We start from the raw sequence: 24,973 nt of genomic DNA, 5'->3' as shown, positions 1-24,973 counted from the left end.
ATGATCTGATAATGCAGAGACTGAAAGATTATTGTTATTACTTAAAAGATATCAACAGCAGCCTTGACATTTGACAGGTTCTTAATTTTTCCATAGCGTTTATAAGCAAATGGATAAGGATAGTGCTTATTAGCAAATGAACTACAGTTATGTACAATCCACTGTGAGATTCAGTTGTTTTTGTTTTGCTTTTAAACATCTGACTTGAAGGCAAACGGGTTCAAAAAAAGATTAAAAAAAAAAAAAAAGTAGAGGATTTCTGCATTATTTTTCCTGGCCAAAATCATTACCTGTGGATGACATTTCTTCTCATTACAGTAGAAATAAATTCTTATGCCATATTCAAAATATATTTTGCTGATTTTAAAGACTTTCATATTTGCGCAATAGTTGAACTAACCAATAGTCATAATTTAATGAATCATAATCATTTATCTTCCTTTCACACCCTAGCCATACTGAGTTATTATTTCATATGGTGAAAGTATAGCTTCCACTTCACCAACCATTTGCATTTTTCTATTTTCTAGTAGGAATACCGAAGATAGAAGATAAATCCAGAAAAGAAGGCAAAATCCTGCTGACTGACTAATCTTGACATGACTGTCTGCTTAATGCAGATACAAAGTAGACATCACAAAAAATACGGTCAATAGAGGACAGAACAACACATAAGACGTGGTGGCTACTCGCTTACCGGCCTAGGCTTAGAACAATTATAAGAGTTGCTATGTTCTTAATTGTCAAGTGATGATACATGCTATTTTCTCATTACATTTAATTATTAAAAAAAAATCGTACTATTTAATACCTAGGGCAAAATGCTGTTCTGTCAGGCAAATAAGGCTTAGCTATGTAGCAATAACCATGCATGTCATTACAAAAATCACTTAAGTGACATCATAGCAAACGGATTGTGATTTGTGGTAATGGCAGGACTTTGAAAGCAAGTTCAGAGTACGATTACAGTACTTTAGCATGTTTGCAGAGCACAGAGCAGCATGGTGCAGTGCTGTGCCTTGTGCCAGCTCTGCACCATTAACACACTATCATGCTGCTCCCAAGTTAACAACATTTATGTTTAACACCAGGTGGAACATCATAGTAATGCAGCTTCCTAGATCCCAAATCAAAGCTGCCTCATCAGAGTCCACTTGAGTATTTCTGTGATTTGTTACAGTGAATTTTTTTCCTAAAGAGTACAGTGGCACATTCAACATGGAAAATTTGGGGAGAAATACATGTAAATACATTTGTCTTCAAACTTACCCCACAACCCAGTAACTCATCGTTGGTGGTGGTTTCTTCTGATCATTCCAGTTATCAGGAGTGCACTCAAACAAAACTCCATGTTCTCTTATCAGATCTAGGTCGTCATCTGCTGTACTAAATTCTGAAATCTTACCGCCTTTCTTCTTCTTCTTCTGTAAAAAAAAAAAAGGTGAAGTGTTAGTAAAGAATTATTTTTTTACGTAAATTACTAGCAAATATAATTATAACATGCTTTCTTCAGGAAGCTGCTGAATGATATTGCTTTCAAAAACCCAGACTTAGAAGAGAACTATTTTGCTTATATGATTCTTTTCTCCACAATTTTGTTACTTTGGCATAAACAGGCTTTTTTTTTTTTTTTTTCTTTTCCTTATTATGCAATCAGGAGGTTGTATAGCACAATCCTTTTTTTATCTGAAAAACATTCTCTTTAATAAGATATTTGAGCTCTTACAGCTTCATTAAAAACAGTGTGTTAAACAGTTAAACAGTGTGTTAAACAGTTAGCTAACCAGTGTGTTAAACAGTTAAACCTCTCACCCTCTCATCTTCCTTTCTTTGTTTGCCTTCTTAATTAAGAATTGCGATATTAAAAGCCTATTCAATAAACTTGGTCAGGCAGGAGTTTCTTTCTTTTTTTTTTTTAAGCAAACAGTTGAAGTACTTTGCTCAGAGCATTTTGTTGCTTATACTTAGTATAAATGCATTGTACATTTTTTTGTGTGTTTTGTTGATTTTATTTTTTTGAGGGCTGTGCTTTATGTAGAGCTTTTGAACAAAACCTGTAGAAGTTCCAGGTGTGGAACTGAACCCCTGGTACCCATTTAGTAAGGATGAAATTGCATGCGCAAAGCCTACTTTGCTCTGTCTTCGTGCTCAACAGTTCTGAGATAAGCTGAGGAGAAATTTTGAAAGGGTTTGTCACTTGTCCAACTCTTCTCCCCCTGAAGTCAAAGGATGTTTATTACTCTTTTGCTTACATCTACACAGTGGAAAAACAAACTTTGTATCATATTTTCTTTTTGAAGCATGAGAAGTGAGAAAAAATTATGGAAATGCGTGGAAATCCCTTTGAAACAAATCTGCTTTAAGAGAACTGTTAACATGAGGCATCTCCGGTTCCACTGCAACCATGCCAATCAACTTCTGTTCCAATCAGTTGCTTCTGAGAGGAAAGAAAAGGTTTTCCTGGAGGGGAAAACAACAACAAAACATACATAGGGAAATAGGGAACTTGTCTGCCATATGCAGAAGCGTAAACCAACATATCTCAATGTGCCTATAATATTGAAAATGCAGGGAGTATCTAGAAGTGAGAAGATGTTCACAGTACCGTAACTATGCTGTCTCTCTTCAAAATGTTGAAGAAAAATGAACCTTAGTACTTAGAAAACAAAATGGCTAATATTTGCTTGAGCAAATGTCTTTTAAATTTCCCTAAGCATGCTTTGGATTAAATTCATACAGTATATTCTAAATTACTACACACAGTAGAAGAAATTTCACAATAAATGACAATACTGTATCTTTAGTATGTAATATTATAAAATGTTAAACGTGTTTTTGCTAATGCTGCTACTGAAGAGATTTAAGGAATATCATTAGACTGCGTTCTAACATTTTTCTTCAACAAAAAAATGGGGTTGCTATCATGCAATTTCCAAGTGGACATTTGTTTAAATTTTAGCATGTCTTACATGCATACTGAAAATATTAAAGAAAAATAATGCATTAAGATGGGATACTGGATAGAAGTGTGGATATGATTTACTTCTGTACTTTTATGTGCATAAAGAATTATTTCCTTGTGATTTTAAATGTAAGAATATATGACAATGATGAAGAAAATTAGGCCAGAGCTGCCTGTTAGATCCAGGCATATATATTATAGGGTTTAAAACTACAGAACTTATTTTTGCTCAATTTCAACTTTTCTTTTTTTTCAACATTTTTGTGCATATTTAGAAATGGTAAATTTTCAGTTCTCAAAAGGTTGGTAAAAATTATTACTAATTACAATAATTTTGCATAATTGCTGCAATTTTCTAAATCCTAAACCATAACAATATTTACCTGATGTGATGTCAAAGAATAAACAGTATGATAGTGTATTTTTTTTTTTTGTCATGCCCTATGAACACAGAAAACTTCTATTAATTCTTTTACATTTTCCTCATGCTCTAATGCAACTGGACAATTTCAGCCTTAATTGTTGAAACCAACAAAACTACCCCCAATTTGTAGAGTCAAAATACTCTTAATTCTTTTGTTACCACGCTGGCTTACAGGAGATTCTTAGATTTTTCTCTAAGAAAAACTTTGTTCTCCAGCATGTGTTTAATTATTTTTGACTTTCACAGCAGAATGAACACAGCTGCCCCAAAGAACCCAGAAAAGCCTATGCCAAGATACCTGTTGCCAAAACACAAGTTTTCACTTTTAAGCATGAGTTCTTCAGTTTTTATGAACTATACCTAACAGTTGAATCATTTGTTTATTTATTTTTCATATTTCATTTGTATTTTTGGTTTGAATTATAAACCGTCCATTTAACATTTGTAACAGTTGTAAACGAAACCAATTTGATCATAAGACACATTTGTGTATTCTCTCTGCTTCCTTTAGGGTTTCCAGATCTCCTGATAGAAGTGCCCAAAACACAAGACCCATTGCCAATGTTCCATTCAGCCAAACCTCAGTGTCACTGGAAGTTGACAGAACAATCCAAATTAATCCGTTTTTCTAACACTTAAAAATAAATAAATAAAATTTCCCAGATGATTTATGAGACACAGTCTAACCAGAATCGACTTCTTCAGTAACTTAAAGAAAACATGAAGAGAAATTATACTGATATTTCCAAATGGCATTCATTCAATTTGTACTGTTATTCCCCATTTCTCATTTAACACACTTGGATCGTCACTTTAGGACCTAAAAAGTTGCAACTGGTATACATCATTCCACTTATATTTCATTATTTCTTTTTCAAATGGATTAAATAGATGGCAAGATTATCATGGATGAAATGTTACCCCAATTTGGCTCATGTCAGTAAAAATCAACTGCACAATTAACAAACCAGACTTCTAGAAAAACAAAAAGTGCATTGAACGCAAAATGTCTGTTCTGAGTGTCTCTAATTGATTCTTATACCTATTATTTAGATTTCTGCATTACTATTACTGTTTTACTTTGTATGGATCATCTGAAGAAAACTGAAAGTTGTAACCAAAATCAAGGCAGGGCAGCTGCTGGCATCATATCTTTTTTTTTTTCCTAGTACCCGCATAAAGGTCTGGCAGCTGCCACTGGGCTTCAGCCTAAGTGTAGAGCAAAGCCTGAATTGCTATCTTTGTACAGAGAAAAAAACCCTCACCTATTCTGCCATCCCACATGATCTAAAATCCAAGAGATGGTTTAGCAGCATAATTAAGAGGAATTGATCACTGTAGCCAGTCATCTTCTAGACAGATGCCAGTGTTGGCAAACTATTAGAGACGTTAGTGTCTGGCAAGTGGCTAAGCAATCTCAGGTAGCACAGAGACCAAAAAAACAGAATGAACACCCTCTCAGCTGCAGAGAGGCCGTCTTCAGGTCAGTGCTCAGACACTATGACAGGGCACTGAGGGGAGGCTGCACTATCACTGTTCATATCAAACATTTTCTGTGAAAAACAGAGGGCCTGCATCTCCTTTTCCTGCCAGTGTGAAGTTTCCTTATAGAATTAATATGACTAAAAAATGACCCTTTTCACTCTACTTCTTACAGCTCTTAAACCTAGTATTTGAAACTTTTTGCTAAGTTAGAGTCCTAACATCAAACAGAAAAAGAAAATACTATACTGGATACATGGAGTACTTACTTTGAGGGCATGGCTGGAGGGACTGACCATAATTACATGCACACATGGTTGGATGCTCTGAGATAGAACCCTCCCATAACAGTGAAAGTGCATTATAAACTATCACACAAAGAGTTGCCTGTCAGTGATCTTTTTTAAATAATTAAGTGAAAACGATCTTGAAATACTGAGTTGAGAAGGTAAATAGAGAGGAAAACTGAAGTAAGAAAGCTTTCATACTTGGTTTTTCATGGACTGCTGAAAAACTGAGCGAATTGAAAGACAGCAACGATGAAAATTCTCGATTAACTGTGGGTGGATGGAGCCACCGAGTTGTGCTACTTCCTTGTGAGTTGGAGTAATAAAGATTCCTTGCATTGTTTCCAAAGATAAATAGTGGAAGAGGGTATTCTCAGGACCAGATGTCAACCTTCAAAAATAGGAGAATTCATTTAGTATTCAAATACATTTGTATGAAATTGCAGTTAAACAATGCAAACTTTTTTTTCCTTAGGACAGACCTGTATTTTCCAGTAACTACAATGGAGTACAACAAAGGACATATTTGAAAGGTGCTTATTTTTATACCAAGGAAATCTGCTAATTTGGACTGTTTATACACAAATACGTATTTTTCAAGCAAGTCTGGTGCTAGTTAGATATTCTGCTTGTGATCTCAAAGCTTCTCATCAAAAAAGAAAAGGGAAGGGAGAAATAAAAGCTTTGAAGGAAAGGAATGCTTTCTTTAGCACCCAAACAAAATACCAGATCAGACTGCATTGTCACAAGGAACAGCAAGAAACAAGGAAGGTCATGGCTTCTATGTCCTTTGTGCTTAGTGGCACCAGGGACACACAAGGTATATGTGTGCCAAAAACTCATTTATTTGAGCTTCTAAGGTTATATAATTATGTGACACGGATACATTCTACTGAAATATTCTTGAGAAAGTCTTCTCTTCTAATTTATACTCCATTAAGAGCTTGCATAGCAAAATTTTAGTTAGAATAACAGTATGCGAGAACTTCTGTGATCTGTGCATCTTCAAAAATCCATGCATGTATGACCTTAAAAATCAAATATTTAATAGAAAAAATCTTACTTGATAGCGTTAAAGAGTTCTATATCCTTTTCTGACAGGTTCTTTTTAGGGTTTCCTAAATTAAATGGATTTGGTAGGGTATGTTTTTTTCTAGTGACCTGAAAAACAAATAGATAGATGAACTAACAGACAAAATAAAGGTAAGGAAAGAACAAAATCAAACCAGGAAATCACCTATTTAAAAGAAAAAAAAATAGTGCTTTTAAAAAGGCTCAGTTGCATCAACTAACATAAATGTATTTTAGTCTATTTTAGGCTGAAATTGATTAGAAACAGTTGTACAACTGTACAGCAAGTTGTCATAATCACTTTTGTTTACACCATTATTATTTTGGGGATATTCTCCAATTACTTCTGCTGATTCCAACACAGCTGTGCCCAATTTAGTCATTCGAAAACCAAATATTTAGAAGCGATAATAATCACAATAAAAAATGTGATGGCTGTGAGGCTGACCCAAAGCTTCCCAAGACAGCAGTATTTTCTACTGAATTCAGTAACTCTTGAATTTTTATTTACTTGTGTTTTTTTTTTTCCTGTTTGTTTGTTTTTAGTTCGTGAATTTTTATAAGAATTGCTACCTCCCCCAAGCCCAGAAGAACCTTAAACAATTTGCTTTGTCCCTGTTCTCAGACCTGATCGGCTACAGCTTGTGGATTACTGCTTTCATCTTCTGCAGGACCTTCATTGCCATGGTCAGGTCCTCCACTGCTTCTCGTAGGACTTGGCTTACGTGTCGTTAAGGATGAGTCACCAAACAGGGTCCTTTTGCTTGCTGGAGTAGTTACTGTTTTGGAAGCATTTTGTATCTTGCTTAGGATAGGTGAGGTGGTCAAGCTCTCCAGTTTGTCACGTGTTGCAGGAAGGAACCAGTCTGCACAAGATAAAGGTGGAATGGAAGGAGAATCTAGCCTTTCCTCTATGCTGGCATCTATTCCTTCCAGCTGAAGTATAGTGGCTTTGACCTGATCTACATATATACAGTCTGGTCCTGGATTCCCAATGGCTTTTGATGCACAGCCTCCTGCCTCTAGCAGAACACACAGCATGAAGTGTCTCTGTAAACATGGAGGTAGCAACATTAGCCTCTGATTTCAAATATAGCATGTACTGCATTATATCTTATCAGATACTTGGACAAAAAACAGCACAATATTCAGCAGTCCTTCCTCCTCCCCAGAGGAGTTTTTTATTTTTCTTATCAAATCACGTCCAAGGAGATCTTTCTCCTTACATGTTATCTAAGTTAACATGCAAACAAAAAAGAGTATGATTTACTCACTCATTAGATAACTTGCCTTTAAAAAAAAGGCAAAAAGAACCCACAACACATTAAAAAAATCTTAAGTGAGTTATCTGAAAATACAAAATCATGAAAGTAAAAACATTTTCAAGTGAAGTGAGAAAGTAGAAAAGGTAACGAGAATTATTAGAACTTGCAAGCTTTACAAACATAGAAATTATTGTACTACCTGAGAAATTCTATCCCATGAACAGCTACAATATGAGTATTTTCTAAAATTACTAAAGTAACAGGTGTAAATTTATGATCTTACTGAACAACAGACAATATACAACACCAACACAGAGCACAGGAGAAGGGCCATACTTCAGGTGTTAACTTACCAAGCCAACTATCAATAAGAAGTATCTTGCTTCAGGTTCTCTGTATCCTGTAAAACTTGACACTTCGCATGGCTGGATGTGATGCTCTGGAAATACCTCTCGCCATATCACTAACTGACCAATCTTCTGTTCTGCTGCCAAGGGTAACAGACAATAGTGCCGGCTATATAAACCTATATCAATAAGATCTTCCTTTGGCAAGTGATTACCGATCAAGTAACCCTTAATTAAACACAGAAAAGGAAGCGTATTCAGTAAGAAATGTGCTGACAAAACTATGCAAAAAAATTATGCTGACAGTTTACTCTCATAATGCTACTGGCATAAAGATCAATTGGATGACAATAAATTTCTTAAAGCTATAACTGTTATCTCTTTCTTTATATTGTCAAATACATTATCTATATTTAGTAAAATAAATTTATAATTAAGGTTGAAGAGAAAAAAGCTGTTGATCCAAATTTTCAAGCCTTTGATTTGAAGACCCATTAAAAATAGAGGAGCTGTTGTGTCTATTAAATAATACCAATACCCCCACAAAGAGATACTGTCAGAATATCACACTGAATCAATTCAAATGTGATTTTAATCTCATATTACTGTCTTTCTTCAATCCACGGGTCATATGACAGAATTTATGTAGGACAACTTCAAACAAGTATTTTGTCCTTATTGATCATATAGCACATTTCACTTCATGAAATCTTTTTTTGTTGTTATGGTGTTTGAGTTTTGTGTCACTAAAATTACACTTAAAGTAATCACATATTTCTCCTATTTGTAAGGTTCTGAAAAGAGTTACTCCGTGACTGGGTTAGATTTCTAGAAGTTGTATTTTCTTAATCTATAGACCTTAATCAGTAATACTACCTTGTAGAAGAGACAAGAGCCCATAATCACATATAATCTTCTCATGTCGTAGTAATCTTCAGACTGTGAACAAAGGCATGGATTTTTAGTTCAGAATTTTTGAGTAATACAAGTAAAACATTTAATTCCAATCATCTGTAATCAGACTTATTCAGTATTTTGACTGCTTATATCATTAGGGCATCAGAAAGGCATTAATAACGGTATTTTGAGCAGTTAAGAGAAATACAAACTTTTTAGCCTCCATTATAGATTTTCATGTCACTACAGCTGTCTCTAACAATTTTCAGCTCAAGGTAAGATGCTCAGATTTCCTATCCAGTGTTTATCTATTCATAAACTATTTTTGTAGGATATGCTAATTCTCACAATTCTTAACAGCAAAGTAACTGAAGCATAACTACTGACACCAGAGGCCCTCCTAGAGCAAAACTTCCAAGTCAAAGCATTTTTTTATCCAGTATTTGCAATTTTACCCCAAATACACCTATTTATTTATTTTTTTTTTTTTAGTTTAGATGCCCATTGGTCTAAGAGAAGACTAACTTCATATGGAGTCTAGAATATTTTAAATTATTGGGTGCAATCAGTTTCTTTGAAATAAAATACAACCTAAACATCCTTTTCTGTAAATATGCATCCATATTTTGTTTTTTGTTCTTTTGAAGCATTGACTGTACATTTACCTAATTTATATTTTAAGCTTTAAGCAACTTTAGCTATCTTTAGAAATGAAGAAATCTATGTCCCAAATTGTTATACTAAATATACTAAATCAAGCACCTGTTCTTTACACCTGATATTTTAAAATCATATTATTTATTAGGTATATTATAATAATTTAAAAATACAACTAATTATTCTGCAATGTGATTTAAGAAAGCTCTTTCAGAAGTAAAACTGAAAATTCAGTATGTTTACATCTCACTATCCTATAGAGGAATTAAAGAGCATATACTTGAGTAAATTACTATCTTCTTCTTTATGAGTGTTAAAAGTATGCATAACTTGTAATTGTTTTATTCAAACTGGTAACTCAAGTTCTCTGAGCTCCACAGAAGCTTTGAGTTTTGTTCGCAATTGCTTGGGAAGGAGACAGTTTCTATACAAAGAAAAAGGAACAACAAACAACAGCTATGTTGAAATTAGAGTGTTCTTGTAAACAACCCATGGACTTAACTTATAGTAAATGATGTTTTTCAGTGACTAATCCTAGAGGATTACAATATGGTAACATTAACCATAGAGAAAAATTCAGGATAAAAATGGGTAAAATCGATCTGTCTTAAAACAAGAGTAATGCAGTATACTTTTACTTTGACTCCCACTTGATTTCAAAACATGGATGAGTTTGTAGTTAGTGCTTTTTTAAGCTACTGAATATGAGCAAGGTAAAGGGATACTGTGCAATGCAAATAACTAAGACAAATGTTTACCAGTTCTGCAAAATCAGCTGCTTCAAGGTCGCTCAGTGCTGTGTCAATTTCCATCTGAAATATTTAAACATTTTAATAGACTCTTCTAACACATTAATTTACAATATCAGCATATTCACTAATAGATAGTTCACTTTATCTTGCTAATCTGAGAAGATTAGGATTCACATGTACAAAGTGAATGGAGAAAAATTGCAGTATCAGGTATCAGGAACACCTCAATTTATTAGATTAAAGAAATATTCTTCAATTGCTATGCATTTCCCTCTTCTTTGAGACTAAAATTTCTCTGCTTGCTTGGCTTCAGAACCCACTGTTCTGTATATAAAGTAGATGTCCCTTATTCCAGCTTGGTTTAAAATATGAGGCCTAGTGACTACTCCTCGAAGGCTACAGACAACACAGAAATCTGGCAAGCTACTATATCCAACTGGGTTATTAGACAAATCTTTTTCACAATACATTTGGTTTTCGTTTCCATGGAATTCTGCAGCTCTTTCTCATACATTAGCTCTGTTCTGCTCATACTGCTCTATGCTTTTGCATTTCTCTTACTTCAGGAGGTTAGTTAACCCAAATTTTACTAAAAATACTTTGCTTTAAAGAATATTGTACTAGCCACTGAAGTTCACGACATAAATGTGCTACTAATGAAAAGAACCTAAACCCACCATGACAAACTCCTTGGGCTATATAAACAAGCTGACTCTAATTGAAATACAGCCAGTTTTGCAAACAGAAATGTCAGCTACGCTGTTGGCAGTCAACAAACTAACCAACCTCTCAGCTTTTTCCCCAGTTAAGATATAAATGGCTTTCTGCCCAACAAGCAACTGACATTTGTATTCTCCAAAGAATACACAAATAAAAAGATCTTCACTAAAACTTATGTTGCAGAAATTTCCTCTTTTTTTCTAGGAAAAAAAAAAATTCTTACAGATGTGGATGATCTACGATAATTTTGGAACCCCCTGTTCATATCATACATATAAAATAAAATACATTGTTTTCTAAATTCCTGGAATTTTACAAGAAAGGAAGCAACCTGAAAGCTAAGGTAGAGAACAAACTGTTACAGTCTCTCCCTGCAGAAACCTAAGAGAGAAGAAAAAAAGCATGGAGGAAAAAAGACATGGAGAAAAAAAAATTGTCACCAAATAGCACAAGAAAATAAACATGTCATTTCCTGTGTAAGAACATGTGACAACGGAGATACACTGAGTTACATTTCTAATGTATATTAGATTGCAGATTGGCCATATTCTACAATTACGTATTGCATAAACATTTTATTCCCCTTGGTTATGGAGCATGGATTTTGCAAGTGAGTGGATGTGTATGTTACAGGACTATGTGCACCCCCCTAGATTTTTCACTTGGATAGCAGATATAACTCTGGAGTTATGATATACAAGTAGCTTTCTTGAGACACTCAGGGAATACATACTTCTGTAGCTACAACATATATAACATGTAGTATAAATGCAGCTATTGGACTAAATTCTCCCCAACACATCCAGCACGTTTAGCAAAAGCGTATCTAAACAGATACCATGGGGCAAGGTAGAGAGAACTAAATCATTATGGGTCTGCTAACCAAGGCAGAGAAGACAATTTGTATTATGAAGAAAGGAGAGAGAAGGCTGCACTAGCAAGCAGGAATCTGTTTAGTAATGAATGGCACTCAGTGATGCATAGCTTGCAATGTCCATGGCAACTTTTATTAATGAACAGTAGCAAGCCTGAAACAAGTCTGCAAACCCTGTCAATATTCAAGTTGAAAGACTTAACCACTTATTCCCTCCCCAGAAAGCAGACTTACAAAAATCATACATGAGGTCTTCTCATTAAACATGCAATTCAGAAAGCGAGGAAAGTCTTAGTTAATACTTTGCTCTTTATAGGCTCTTTATTTGAGCACACCACTGCAGAAGTAAGGTCATTTGAGCATCCAAACTCAGTCCTCTTGCAGAGCCATTCTGAGAAGAACTTGTAACTTTCCATTGTATGGTGTCTTTACTTTCATGGACAACAGTGAAGATTGTTGCAAAGTCTCTTTCCTGTTACTCATTAAATAAGTTTAGGTAACAGCTTCTGGTCAGCTCAGATCACAATCATTGTCTAATAATTAGTATTAACCTTAACTGTGTTAGCCACAAGCATACAAATATTTTGGGTCTTTCCATGGAAGAAAACTCCCGGCTTAAAATTTTCCAACTGTTTCATCTGCATTAAATCATGGCAAATAGTTACTAAAGAAAACAAACTCTAGAAGGACGGCACTAACATACCCTTAACATCTTTCCAGCTTCATTTTTTTTCTGCTGTGAAATTTAGTAAAAACATATGCTGACATAAATATGATATGCAAACAACTCTTCACATGATATGGAAAATAACTTCCTAACTGAAGGGTTGAAAATACTTAAAAATCATGAAGGTAAACAAAACATGATTCCCTAGATTCACTAATATTCACTGGAGGATGGAAAATGAAAATGCAGTGAATCTTTCTTTCACTCATTCTAAACCCTGAAGAAAAAACTGAAAATCTAAGGGGTCCACCCTGCCTTACTGCAATACCTGATACTTCCGGAATATAGGATAATATATAAAATAGTAGGAAATTGTCATTACAGTATGTGCATTGTATGGAAAGTAACCTTCTCAACAGGAACTTGACTAGATATTAGAGTTTTATATGTTAACAAGACTATTTTAAATAGAAAAGAGTAAAATTTTAAAATGTGTCTGTCTCATTGAAGACCAACAGATTTAAACTATTTGGTCACATGTTTAGTCCTTGAATGAGGCTGCATTTCATTAAATACCTACAGCATAGACATGCCTGTTTGAGATGGTCCCTTCACTTCAGGCTGTCTTCATAGTTAGAGTCCTCAGGCATGATTCATCTAATACTAAAGCAAAAAGCTGGAGTAGAACAAGTGAATTGCTGGATTTTCCCCATTCATTAGTACGAAGAGATCAGGATTAGCACCTCAACTGTAGTTCTATCATAGACCAAAGAGAAGGTGAGATGATTGCTACCCCATGTCACACTACTGAAAAAAAAGTAGGTGCAAGGAATATCTGAATGTTTAAACTGGTTCTAAGAACTAAGAATGTTTAAACTGGTTCTAAGAACCCCACCAAACAGTTAAGAAATGTCACATTAGGCACAATAGAAGAAATAGAAAAACAGAAGAAAAATAGAAAAGAAAAGAAATAAAATAGAAGAAAAGGAAATCACCAAACTACACTCACAATAGCATTCTGTTTCCTCTGGAATTGACTCCATACTTCTAAATTTAAATAAAAGATCCTGGAGGAAAAATGGTGGCTTTGGATGGGTAAAGCACATTTAAATTACACAATGACACCAAACGATATATGCAAGACCTGAGTCAATTTTCTGGCCTTTCATGTATAAGTTTTTCTGAAGAGATGTGAAAACAAGATTACCTTGATTTCCTGAGGCAATGTCAGCCAGCGCAAGCCTGGGAGACTGTCTAAGAATAAGGCACTGAAGGTATCATAGTATTGAGCACTGGAGCTGGCATTTGAGTTGAATCTTGCAGGCTGAAGTGCTCGCTGGAAGAAGAGGTTGAAAAAATGATCCAGACGAGAAACATTTTCCACCTGGCAAAAAGCACTGAACAAACATGAACTCCAAGTTAGAATATCATCAAGAAACGTGTAGCTTGTTTATATAACCCTCTATTCTATATAAGTCTTTTTACAGCATGATAATACATTTGAAGTTTTTAACATTCACTTTAAACAAACACCAGGCCAATATGCAGACAGTACATACATACAAAGATGACGCTGCCTGCCTAGCAGAAAGCAGTACAGTATTATAGTGGATATCTGAGAGCAACATAAGATGAGGCAATGATCAGATTCATCCTTTCAGAAATTCAGACTCTTCTTCGTTTTTATTTTAATAATTTAATTACTTTGGTGTGCTAGACATCACTGTATGACTTTCCTTCAGAAGGTATAAAAAAAATTCTACATTTCTAAATAGTCTGCTATACTTAACATAAAAATGAACTACTTTACCCTTCATATTCAAAGCTAAATGTTTTCTGAGATGCATTTAAATAGCTGCAAGTATAGCAAGGGTAAGTTGCTCATAGTGAAGTGACATTAAAAATACTGTAAGAAAAAGATACGGCTTGATATTACATGTGATTATTCTTTCTATATTTCTACATTTCTCTGTGTTGAACAGCACAAAACATAAATGCTAGGATTTTCTCCATGGCATACACACTTACACCCTGAATTGAATGCAAGCATATGAATAGCCTACCTTGGCAATTTTATTTAGGTTACAGTCAGACTGAAAATTTTCTGGGTGATTTCCAAATGCAGAGAACTCTGCCAAATAAAGTTGAGAAGTCTGAAGTGTTTATTTTATTACAAATATAACACTGTGATTCATATGTGCGTTTTACAGACAGTGCTTTAACACATTTGCAGAGTGCTGTTGACATCTAGAGTGACATTGGTTATGTGAATGATTTAACCTAATCAAGGACCAAATTTTCTGAAATAACAGAGACTTTTTAAAAAGAGTCTTACTAGTGTTAAGACTGAAACAAAAAGTCAAGAACAGAATCCTGGTTTTGTGCAAAGGTGAAAGAACATGCAAAGAAAATCCATATAAACATTAAAAAAATGCTTTTTCAGTGAGCATCAGTTAAAAACTAGTGACTGAAAAGAAAATACTTTTGAAATAACTCACCTGTCTAAAGAGCTGTACATAAATTTTAAGGTCCTGACAACATTTTCCAACATGATCCTTAACTGGGAAAGTGGCACACTAAAAAAAAATTCAAACATACATCTATGTTTATAACATCTTTAACTACCGTCAATACACATAGGCATCTTCGGAAGAGAGATGCATTCATAACTAGTGATAGCAAGCAAATTATACTTTATCGTTCTGTATAAGAATTTTCATTTGAGTGATTTGCCCATGACCACACAGACATAGTAGTAAAGCTGGAAGAAATACAACTGTACTTCTTGCCTCCTAGAACACATAAATACCTAATACTACTCTTGTTATTCAGTAGTCTCTAATTAGGACATAACTTTAACAAACACTGAAAATTACTGTTTTATAGTTTATAGGTATTTCTGAGATTTAATGAGAACTCATTCCCTTCGTAAGGAGTAAAAAGGAAATTGTAACAAGGTCTATATAAAAGATGTGTACAAAGTTGATCCAAGAAGTGGGATAGCTGCTATAAAATCTATGTATACTAAGAAATCAATGTATACTAAGAAAAGTATACTAAGAAAAGTACATTGTAAACCCTCCCTTTCTTGCTTTTTGATAGGAGAACAGTACAATTTGAGGACTGTACTTGAGAAAAATAAGGAAAAAAAAGAAATATTTAAAACTCACTTTTCTTCAGGAAGGCCAATTACAAGCAACTTGTCACATTCTTTCCAGTAAACAACTTGAACCAGTTTTTCACATAAGAAAAGGGAGGAACTAGAAAAATTAAGCCGGGAGTATTTCCATTAACAGTATGCAGTTATAAAAGGTCACCATTAAAGCTGGAATGATTTATATGTATTTTAGATACAAAGTCTTATGCTCATGTAAAGTAACAGGCATGCAACTGGGCTAGATAATTACATTAATTATTAGAAAACTCAAACACTCTCTTATTTCCCTTCCAAGTAAGAGGTCAAACCAGTACTAATACACACACTGATGATAATTTACTCTTCTGACAGAAAAAGCTTCATAGAAGAGCTGGGGATTTTCTATTATATTTATTGAAAAGACAAAACAGTCCATAGAGACCAGCCGAGGTACTTTCATATTTTGAGAATTCATCTAAAAATGGGGAATGGAGAACCTTAACAGGAAATGTGATTCGAAGTCATCATGGATTTCTGTACTATCCATAAATGGATTGACTTGTTTTTTTCAGATGTTTGAAAATCTTGACATGTCAAAAATGCTTCTATAGGAGAGAATTCCTATTAATAATGCACAAGCATTTAAAAGTGGTAAACACACCTCAGTGCCAATTCATGTGACGTTGCAGTAGAATACTGGTATATGCAAATGATCAGCAGCTTAGTAGCTGCTAAGAATCAATCTGCATTGTAGTGATCACTTAATTAGTAACATGCTTTTATTAAATAGAAATTTTTAAGCACAGTTAAAGCACTGTGCTAAAACTTCTCAGCCAAAATAGCAAGATAGCAGCATATGACCCATGTACATTGTTCTGTACACATACATGTAAAATATTAGAAGTAGTAATACATAAAATTTCAAAATACTTTTACCTGATAATCTGGGTACCGGTAACACTTTCCAGTATGTCAGAGAGCGTGAGAAATATTCCCCTCACATTTTTGAGTTTTTGGGATGCTTCCGATATGGGGTACTGATAAAGAATTTCTTGCTGTGAACAAAATTAACTGTTAGTTAAGCAAAGCAAACACAAATAAAACAAACAAAAAAGGAAAAAAGGTTCTTTTTTTTTTTACTGGTATCATTTTTATATATATATATTTTTTTATTTTATTTTATTTTTTTTTACATTTTTGAACATTTGTTTTGATATCAAAACAAGCAGTGGCCTGCATGGGCTTACTGGGAAAGTTCTAAAACATGAATGTTTACAACAATTTAATTTCTGCTTTATAGAAAGGTAGGACTTATTTTGAATCACTATCATATGGAGAAACATAGAATGACAAATAGCATTGCCACTGAATTTTACGGTTTTAAATACATTGTTAACAAGCCAGATTCCGAGAGATTGCTAACATTTATATAGTTCCTTAAGTATTTAAATTGTGATTTAAGAGCCCATCAAGAGGACAACTCTTGAAAACCAACACGTAAGAATATAGGAACCCTCATCTCTCGCTGTAGCCCTACCTAATTACCCTACATCCACAGCAAAAAAATAAAACTGAGGTATACATTCAAATAATGTATAAACCATTAACAGTTCTATCACGAAAACACAAACTATCATCATATGCTTAAAAAGGTCAATCTTAAACTGAAGTTCAATAAACACAAATATTTGTAACAGTTATTTATATTTTTCTAACCAGTTCTTTAATGTAATGCTATTGTATTAAAATAATTTTAAGTATGCTGCAATTTTTTATATTATTTAAGGAACTGTAACAATAAAGCAGTAATAAGTGAACTACTTTTGCTTTCTGCCAAATCATGATGGTCAGAAATAATCTGTATAATACTAAGCCTGTCCAATGCAAAGGGGACGCTAAATCATCTTTCTACACAAGCGAAAGAAACACCAATATGATTAATCTTGCTATTTTATTGCTCAGTGCCAATATCCATTAGAAAATTTTCCTTCATCAAGATTAAAAGTATATAAAGTTTCATTGTAGAAGGACCTGGCAAACTCTTCATTCTTATCCAATTTAATTAGCTCTATTTTCAAATACTCATTAGTAGCACGAATTTTTTTTTTCTTAAGTCAATCCCTCAGCAGGAGAAAAAAAATGCCATTTTCTAATTACAGCATTACAAAGGGCTAGAAAGAAAACATTCTGTCTTTTCCACTCCTTCCTACGAACTGGGGCCTTTACACAAAATTCATTTGAGAATTCTCCAAACACTTTCCCAGGGAAAGAAAAGACAACTGCAACAAAAGGTCTTAGATGCATCATATATATACACAGTAATGAGTTGTTAGCAAGGTTCTGCACATACTTCCATACAAGATCAGCTGTCTTCAGAGTAAGATGAAGAATACCATTTTATCCAAAAGCTTAGAAGCACTTTTCGTTTGTTTGTTTTTTAAATGTGAACCCTCCCCCAACCCAAACACCCAAAACCTGGACAGAGTATCTAAACTAAAGGCTTAGCCTTTAACTTATCAGCTGCCCTTTTATTTATTTCTGTTTTCTTTATTTCTCAAACTCAGCCTAAACTGCTTTTTTTGTTTTTTTTTTTCCACTCAGCGCAGTCTTGACAACAAACAAAATGGACAAAAGGAACTGTGTTGTAACGATGCTGACTAGATAAAAAAATCCTACTGTCCTCACAGTACACTGACAAAAGATGCTTTAAAATGCACCTTATATGAGAGTAAAAATAAATTACAGATTAAAAGAACACTATAAATTCTTAAAGATTCATTTAGAAATAATAAAAATGTAGTGAAATGCTACAGGAAGCCCAAGTGTCTGTAAGAACAAAGATATCTCAACAGCCTACTCAGTAATACCTACTTTGCACACGTACTAACCACATGCTACCAGTAAAACTGTCATGTAGAAGGAATACAAAGGCCATTTCTTCTAAAACATGGTATCACCAAAACCAGTTCAAATGCATAAAGATGTTATAACGTCTGCTGGTACAAATAATGCATATTGGTACAAATAACCTATGTTATAATCATAACACCTACCTGGAATTAAAGCATAAAAGACAAGATCAAACTTTCTCACCATGTGCACGTCCTAAATACTTTCCTTTGTGACTGTCAGATTGAGTTTACAAGTCTCAAAGATCATTAATTTGATCTTTGGGTGTCAAAGGCTCACAAGTGGAAGAATTAGTAACTAGCCCTAGTTGCCACTGTTTGCAAGATGTGATCTGCATACGATGCTTCCTTTGGATATAGGTAAAGAAACTTAGTAAAGGGACATCAAATTTTTCGATTGTGTGAGGTGGCGTGGGTGTATAATAATTCAGTGCTAATTTGAAGTACTGTAAACTAAGTCTGGAAAAGTAAATCTACAGGATAAATGTCGCTTACTGTTTACCAAATGAAACTAAAGACAAATGCCTCGAAGAAGCCAGTGGTCTTTTGTTAATATATGTTTTAAAGAGCTCGATTACACCAGCAGAGGATATCTGCACGTTAGAGACTATCTGGGGCTACATAACTGCCAAGACTTATTGGGAAACAATTCTTCCACAGTGTGCAGGGAGAAAAAGTGCAATACAATCCCTCTTTTACCTCAGCTCAACATTCTGACTTAATCCTGTTTCTAGGGAGAAAGTAGAGAAAGAATGGGGCAAGAAAGCACTGTTCCATTTACTCTGAAGTGCAGGTGTTACCATTAGGCATTTGCATAGCTATTTACCTTGCAACAGGGGAGACAGAGACCTTGATTTATTTTTTTATTTTTTAATATTTCATAAAATTTATCTAAAGACCAATGTTTTCTTGGTCATTAAAGTCTACAACAATTGCCTACATCTGTTCCATACATGTAACGTAAGAGTCATGGACTACGAAATTAGAACTGAAGATAAAGGAATTATTTGTAACACGCAAGTCTATTTTGATAAAGCATCTTAAATTTATTTAATTCACAGCTAAATGAGCTTTTTTTGTTGATTTTTATTACAGGGAAATACCAAAGCAGAAAAATACCGAGGCATTGTATGTTTTAATGGAAGCAGTCTCTGTGTGTGTGTGTGTATAAATCACAGAAAGAAGGTTCTATAAAATTTGCAAGAGTTTGATATAAAATAATTTCTGCTGAAGGTACCTTCTATGAAAACCTATAGTCTCTTACACAAGATTGGAAAGAACTGCAAAGCAAAGCTTACAGTGTCAGTATGTAGCTGCAATACATAATGAAGCATACGTTACCTTAAAAATATTAGGGTTAAAAAGCACATGATTTATATTACAAAGTCGAGTACTCCAGAGTTATGAAGTACTGGATTTATGGCTGCCTATTAAGCCTTATTTATACATACTCATCTGTCCATCATCTTCTGCTCTACACAAGACTGGCATCTTTCAGAAAAAAATAATACAGACAATGTCATGCTACATATATACAAAATGTCTCAATTAAAGTTGCACAAGCAGCCATAAATCTGTCATTTCCTAGCTTTCACACAACTGACTCTGCAAACTATACAACATTTTTAATGGTATCGTAATATCATGCAATTTTCTAGGGTTCTCCTCCCTAACCCTGTCTTTAGAAAATAAACTCCATTATGTGTAATACTTTCTCTATAGTAGATCAAAGCAATACTGACTTCTACCAGTTGAAAAATAGTATTAAAAAGCTAAAGACATCCCAGAGAAGGGATGGAGTGCTGCCTGGATCTGCCTAATTAGGGGAGGGAAAAAGAACTGTTCGTCTTCTGCTCCCCACTCTGTCACTGTCCCACCAGTCCCCAGAGACCGGAAAAAACTCTGTTTCATTTGTTACCTCCACAGCACAGATAACATAAGTCACCGGGGCCTATATTAAATCTGAGGAGACTCTACAGACGGGGACAAGAGTCTTTTTCCAACGTCTGTTTCTGAAGAGTCCACTTTGGCCATTTGTCATTTTCAGGCCAAGCTCAGCCCTCCCCACGGTTCTGTGCCTGCCCTGCACTCTGACTGAAGCCTTTGTAGCTATGGCTACGCCAGAAACAACATCCACACAAACTTACAAAGGGTTATACATACACTGGCACAAGTTTTCTGAGGAGCATGAAAGGAAAGAGCAGTGAAAGGGAACTTTATGGGACAAAGAAAGAGTACTTGGGTAGCTCAAAAAATGTTGCCCATGCAAGAATCAACAGTTGGCTGCAAGCAGCAGACATGCAAGCAAGAGTCTTCTAAGAAAAGGCACATTAGCATTTCAAAACAGGAGGCACTAGACAGATTATGTATGGAGGCTGCCAACTGCTCCTGCTGGGGAAAAGCTTTTTTTGATTAGGAGGATTTCATACTTCAAGTTTGAGAGGTGCATTGAAAACGTCACAGTGAGCTTTTGGGAGACAACAATGAACTTCTGAATTTGCCTCTGCTTTCTCTGTTAACACCTGGTCTGTTCTTTCTATCAAGACATTCAGTACTGCCGAAGTGATTTCAAGCATAATTAGAATTTGCCAGCAATGATGCTGCCCCCCCCTGGAATTTCAGGCCTTGTTTCTGTCAAAAAAAGATATTTGGCAGGCTATTCAAAATGATTATCAGGATTTATTTATTTTTTAATACCAATAGACATAACATTTGCTGTTGTCAGTTTTTATCTTTCACTTTCATTTTTCTTAGTTTGCAACATACCTCATCCTTAGATGTTTCAGAGTCCAGTTTCAGCGAGAGGAACATAACAATATGAGGCACATCTCGTGTCGCCTGTCGAAGCTCTGCACTGTCTTCCCCCCACAAAAGCCGAACCAGGTTGTTCATACTTGACTGTGCCCGCTTGCTCCTTTGCTGAGATGTTCCTTCAGGCTCAAATATTGATGTTTCAAATGTGAGTTTTACCTATGAAGATAATTAATCGGTGTGAAAATGATGCTGTACTTACAATTACACTCTAATATCAGATAATAGAGACGTAGTTTTAGCCAATTAAGAGATGGCTTTTCTAAAGGCAAACTTCTCTGGCACAGTGGTAAGTTTTTGTAAGCATACATTCAAGACAAAAGCATTCAAAAATTGCTGCTGTCTGAGGAAAAACAATTATACACGCAGTGTTACATAACCATTTATTATTAACAACAAAGCTAGCTATTACATGCTCTCTGAAAGATGCAAGTAAGCATGTGGTTTGGGGTGTTTTCATACTCAAATTTTACGGATTTGAGAATGGAAAAATATACTTACTGCTCTGGGTTTGTTTGAACACAAAACCTATTATCACCATCTTTAAACATACACAATATTTGACTTCTTTCAAAATATCAGCCCTTCCATAAATATATATCTTCAAGGCTCCTTCATGACCATTTCTTTGCTGTTTTGAGCACACTGACAGATACAACTGCACAGGAAAATCCATTTACATTGGACAGTAAAAACCAAGTAGGCCCACTCTCAGTTCCTCATTTCATATGTTTTTATCCAAGATGGTTTGTCTGCTTTCAAGTATCCTTAAAAAGCTGGACTGGGAAGTTCTAAGCATCATGCGTCAGACCAAATCCTGATTGTCTTTGAAGCCAGTAAGTTTAGCCTAGTGATTAGTGCAAAGGTTTCTTTGTTCCCCAGTTGCAATCAATCTGAAAAGCCTAAGTAAAGGCAATTTATACATTTAAATATAGATAGTTTTATATTTTCATAATTGTGTGTATGTACACACTTTGAAAGGAGTGCCAGCAAGGAATTGCAATGCTTTAAAAACACCCACTGCCTGTCACTGGATCTGAGAGCAGTGCCATCATCAGCTCTTCAAGCTACAACATTTGTGTCACTGGCTGCCTCCTTCCCGTTCCAGTCTACTCCCTCCCGACACTACTCATTAATCTTTCCTCGCCTATTTTGGCTGCTATCAGCCTCCTCCTCTTTTCTATTCCTGTTCTTTGGAATGGCACCACACTCCATCATGCTCTCCTGCCACGTGCTACCACTTTCTTTTCTGACTGCAACTCATCTCTCACTCTCTCCTCATCATTTCAGTTTCAATTCATTACACTGCATATTAACAGGACTCAAGGAGTAGCAACATCCAGCTAAGCAGCAGTGGCTTTTTAAGACCCAGTAACTTGATCACTCACAGTTGTAGAGATGCAGGTTTCCTTCTGCAGCATTCTGTGACCCAATTCTCTCTTCGTCACTCCATCTGCATGTATTTCAGAGGATTTTGCTCATACCCTGTTTAACTTCTTGCAGATTTCCTCAAGGCTCAAGAGCTATTTCTCTTAACTTCTACTACATCTTGTCTGTGGAAACTTATAACACTTAGGCTACAGTTCCTACACTAATGATGCACAGATGTAATTCTTGCTGTAGTCTATCTTTTGGTCTCACAAACTAAAAAAATCTCAGTCTGTCTTGTCTTAGAGATGTAACCATATGGCCCCCCAAGCAAGAGCTCAAATTAAATTGGGCCAAACAGAACCTCAACTCTCCCTCCTCCTGCAGGGCTCCATGCTGGCTCCCCCATCACTGTGTGTAACGCCGCGCTACTCGGATGTGAAGACACTAGATTTGCAAGGTCTCTACCTGTAATGTGGTTTCCAGTTCCTTTCCGAGTCTACTTAACTCTATATAGCAGCCAGAAGCACGACCTGTTCTGTTCCTCTTCACTCTTATCCAAGTTCTAATCCACTTTACGTCTTTAAAAAGCTCACTGTGAAAAAGATCATCTAGGCTGGAAAATGTTGAAACAGAGAATGACCAAGAGACTACATTTTTACATAGCCTATCCCACTAGTGCTCTTTTTCTTTTTTCTTTTTGTAGAGAAGAAACAAATCTTCATCCCCAACAATGCACAGGATCTGATTAAGTATGTGACAACTGAAGAACTCTTCTGTGAATACTGAAATCTTTCACAGCTTTAATTCCAGTTCTCTTAAAGAAAACCAGGTCAATGCACAGCAGAAAACAGAAAAGAAAATGAAATCATTTCAAAATGGAGAATTGGAAAGGCACAGAAAATATTAATATTACACTCTATAAAGTATGTATATATTCTCAATACTTAGTTCTCAAAAAAAATTTAATCTAACTGCATGAAGGAACTGATGAAGGTGACAATAACAAAAAAACTACAAGGTACATAGATGGGGATTTGTCAGCTTAGGAAAGGCAGGACAGAAATGGAACATGACAGTGCTCTCCAAAATCGTAGAATGATAGGACATGGACATGGACAGCTAACTACTAATCGTAACACAGGAGCCTGCAGGTACCAAAAGCACTTTTCAGGTAGCAGTTTGAAAACCAACAGAAATGAACAGAACATGTAACTCAGTTATGTAAATCACTGCTCTACGATGCTGTGGAAGTCAAGGGAATTTTACGCACTAGACTAAAATAAGCTACAAACCAGTAGGTGATCCAACAAGGCCCTGTGCAGTCTGGTGGACTGCTGGAATCTGGAAAAATATGATGCAATGGTCACCCTACACTTGATTTTCTTCTTAACTCTCTTTGATTAAACATTTGTTGGTGTAAGAAACAGAAAATATTGCTGTTGCCCCTTTGGTCTATAACCCAGAAAGGCATGTTTTGTGTTTATCTGCAAGAAAGCTGTATACTCAAGAATATGGATTTTATTATAGGGAGAACTGGTGGCATTGCCTGCCTTTCAAGGTTGCCTGCCATTTCCTGTTTAAGTCTCTGTTTTCCATGTGCTTATGATCTGCCAAACCATTACTCAAAATTTCAAGCTGAGATATTTCTGATTCTGACTATTTGCCTCAGGCTGAATATTTTTAGAAAGTTTCAGGTAATATGGTTCTGCAACTTCCAAGTATCAGGTTAAAGATAAGTATACTCCTTAATGCACATCTTCTTCCTATTTGGTCTCCTCTCTCTTGTGCAAGGAAAACATCTCAAAGGTTCTGCTGCTTCCAAGCCTGTCCTTGAAGAACTGGTGGCTGGGCAGACAAGCAGTAATATCTCTGCTACCAGTCACAGGCAGCACAGAACTTCACTGTAATTCTTACACAATAAAAACAGCAGCAATGATGTTCAAGAAGCACCTTTTTTGATCCTTAAATTACAAAAACAACTCTGTTGTTGTGAGGAATATTTAGTTTCTCTGAAATATACCAGCTTCTTTAGGAACTTGGGCTACAAAGCTCACCAAAACTGTCCTGTACATTAGGTTTTGGGATATTTAAAATGTTACCTGATTGAAAGAGATCACTATGATTTTTTATTTTATTTTTTTTTTTAACTATCCCAGTGACTAATTTAAATTGTCACCTATGTGTATTTTAGTAATTTCACCAGAAACAGCTCTGCCATGCAAGGAGGTAGAGGGGGGCAGGACTGATGTAGCAGTTGACTGCTGTTCCTCAAGAAATACGCTGAACTAGCCCAGAAGCAAGTTTGCCTCAACTCAGGTAACGAAAACAAAATTCGGGAAAA

The 24,973-nt window shown here is 35.2% G+C and overlaps 1 protein-coding gene across 2 annotated transcripts in view; it reads right to left on the bottom strand.

Moving 5' to 3' along the window:
• Positions 1-24,973, bottom strand: part of INTU (inturned planar cell polarity protein) — a 48,204-nt gene that overhangs the window by 1,391 nt on the left and 21,840 nt on the right. For both annotated transcript variants that reach the window (XM_068680686.1, XM_068680685.1), the window contains exons 4-15: positions 21,217-21,420; positions 16,478-16,596; positions 15,576-15,665; positions 14,904-14,981; positions 13,613-13,802; positions 10,151-10,204; positions 8,715-8,777; positions 7,845-8,066; positions 6,854-7,276; positions 6,219-6,316; positions 5,357-5,546; positions 1,270-1,424 (exon numbers count right to left, since the gene is read on the bottom strand). In XM_068680686.1, coding sequence (XP_068536787.1) covers positions 1,270-1,424; positions 5,357-5,546; positions 6,219-6,316; positions 6,854-7,276; positions 7,845-8,066; positions 8,715-8,777; positions 10,151-10,204; positions 13,613-13,802; positions 14,904-14,981; positions 15,576-15,665; positions 16,478-16,596; positions 21,217-21,420 — 1,886 coding nt within the window. The remainder of the gene's footprint in view (positions 1-1,269; positions 1,425-5,356; positions 5,547-6,218; positions 6,317-6,853; positions 7,277-7,844; positions 8,067-8,714; positions 8,778-10,150; positions 10,205-13,612; positions 13,803-14,903; positions 14,982-15,575; positions 15,666-16,477; positions 16,597-21,216; positions 21,421-24,973) is intronic.

Source organism: Anas acuta, chromosome 4, assembly GCF_963932015.1.
Source record: "Anas acuta chromosome 4, bAnaAcu1.1, whole genome shotgun sequence".
Classification (NCBI taxonomy): Eukaryota; Metazoa; Chordata; class Aves; order Anseriformes; family Anatidae; genus Anas; species Anas acuta.
Note: the sequence above shows the minus strand (reverse complement) of the source record. Positions and strands in the feature narration are given on the sequence as shown.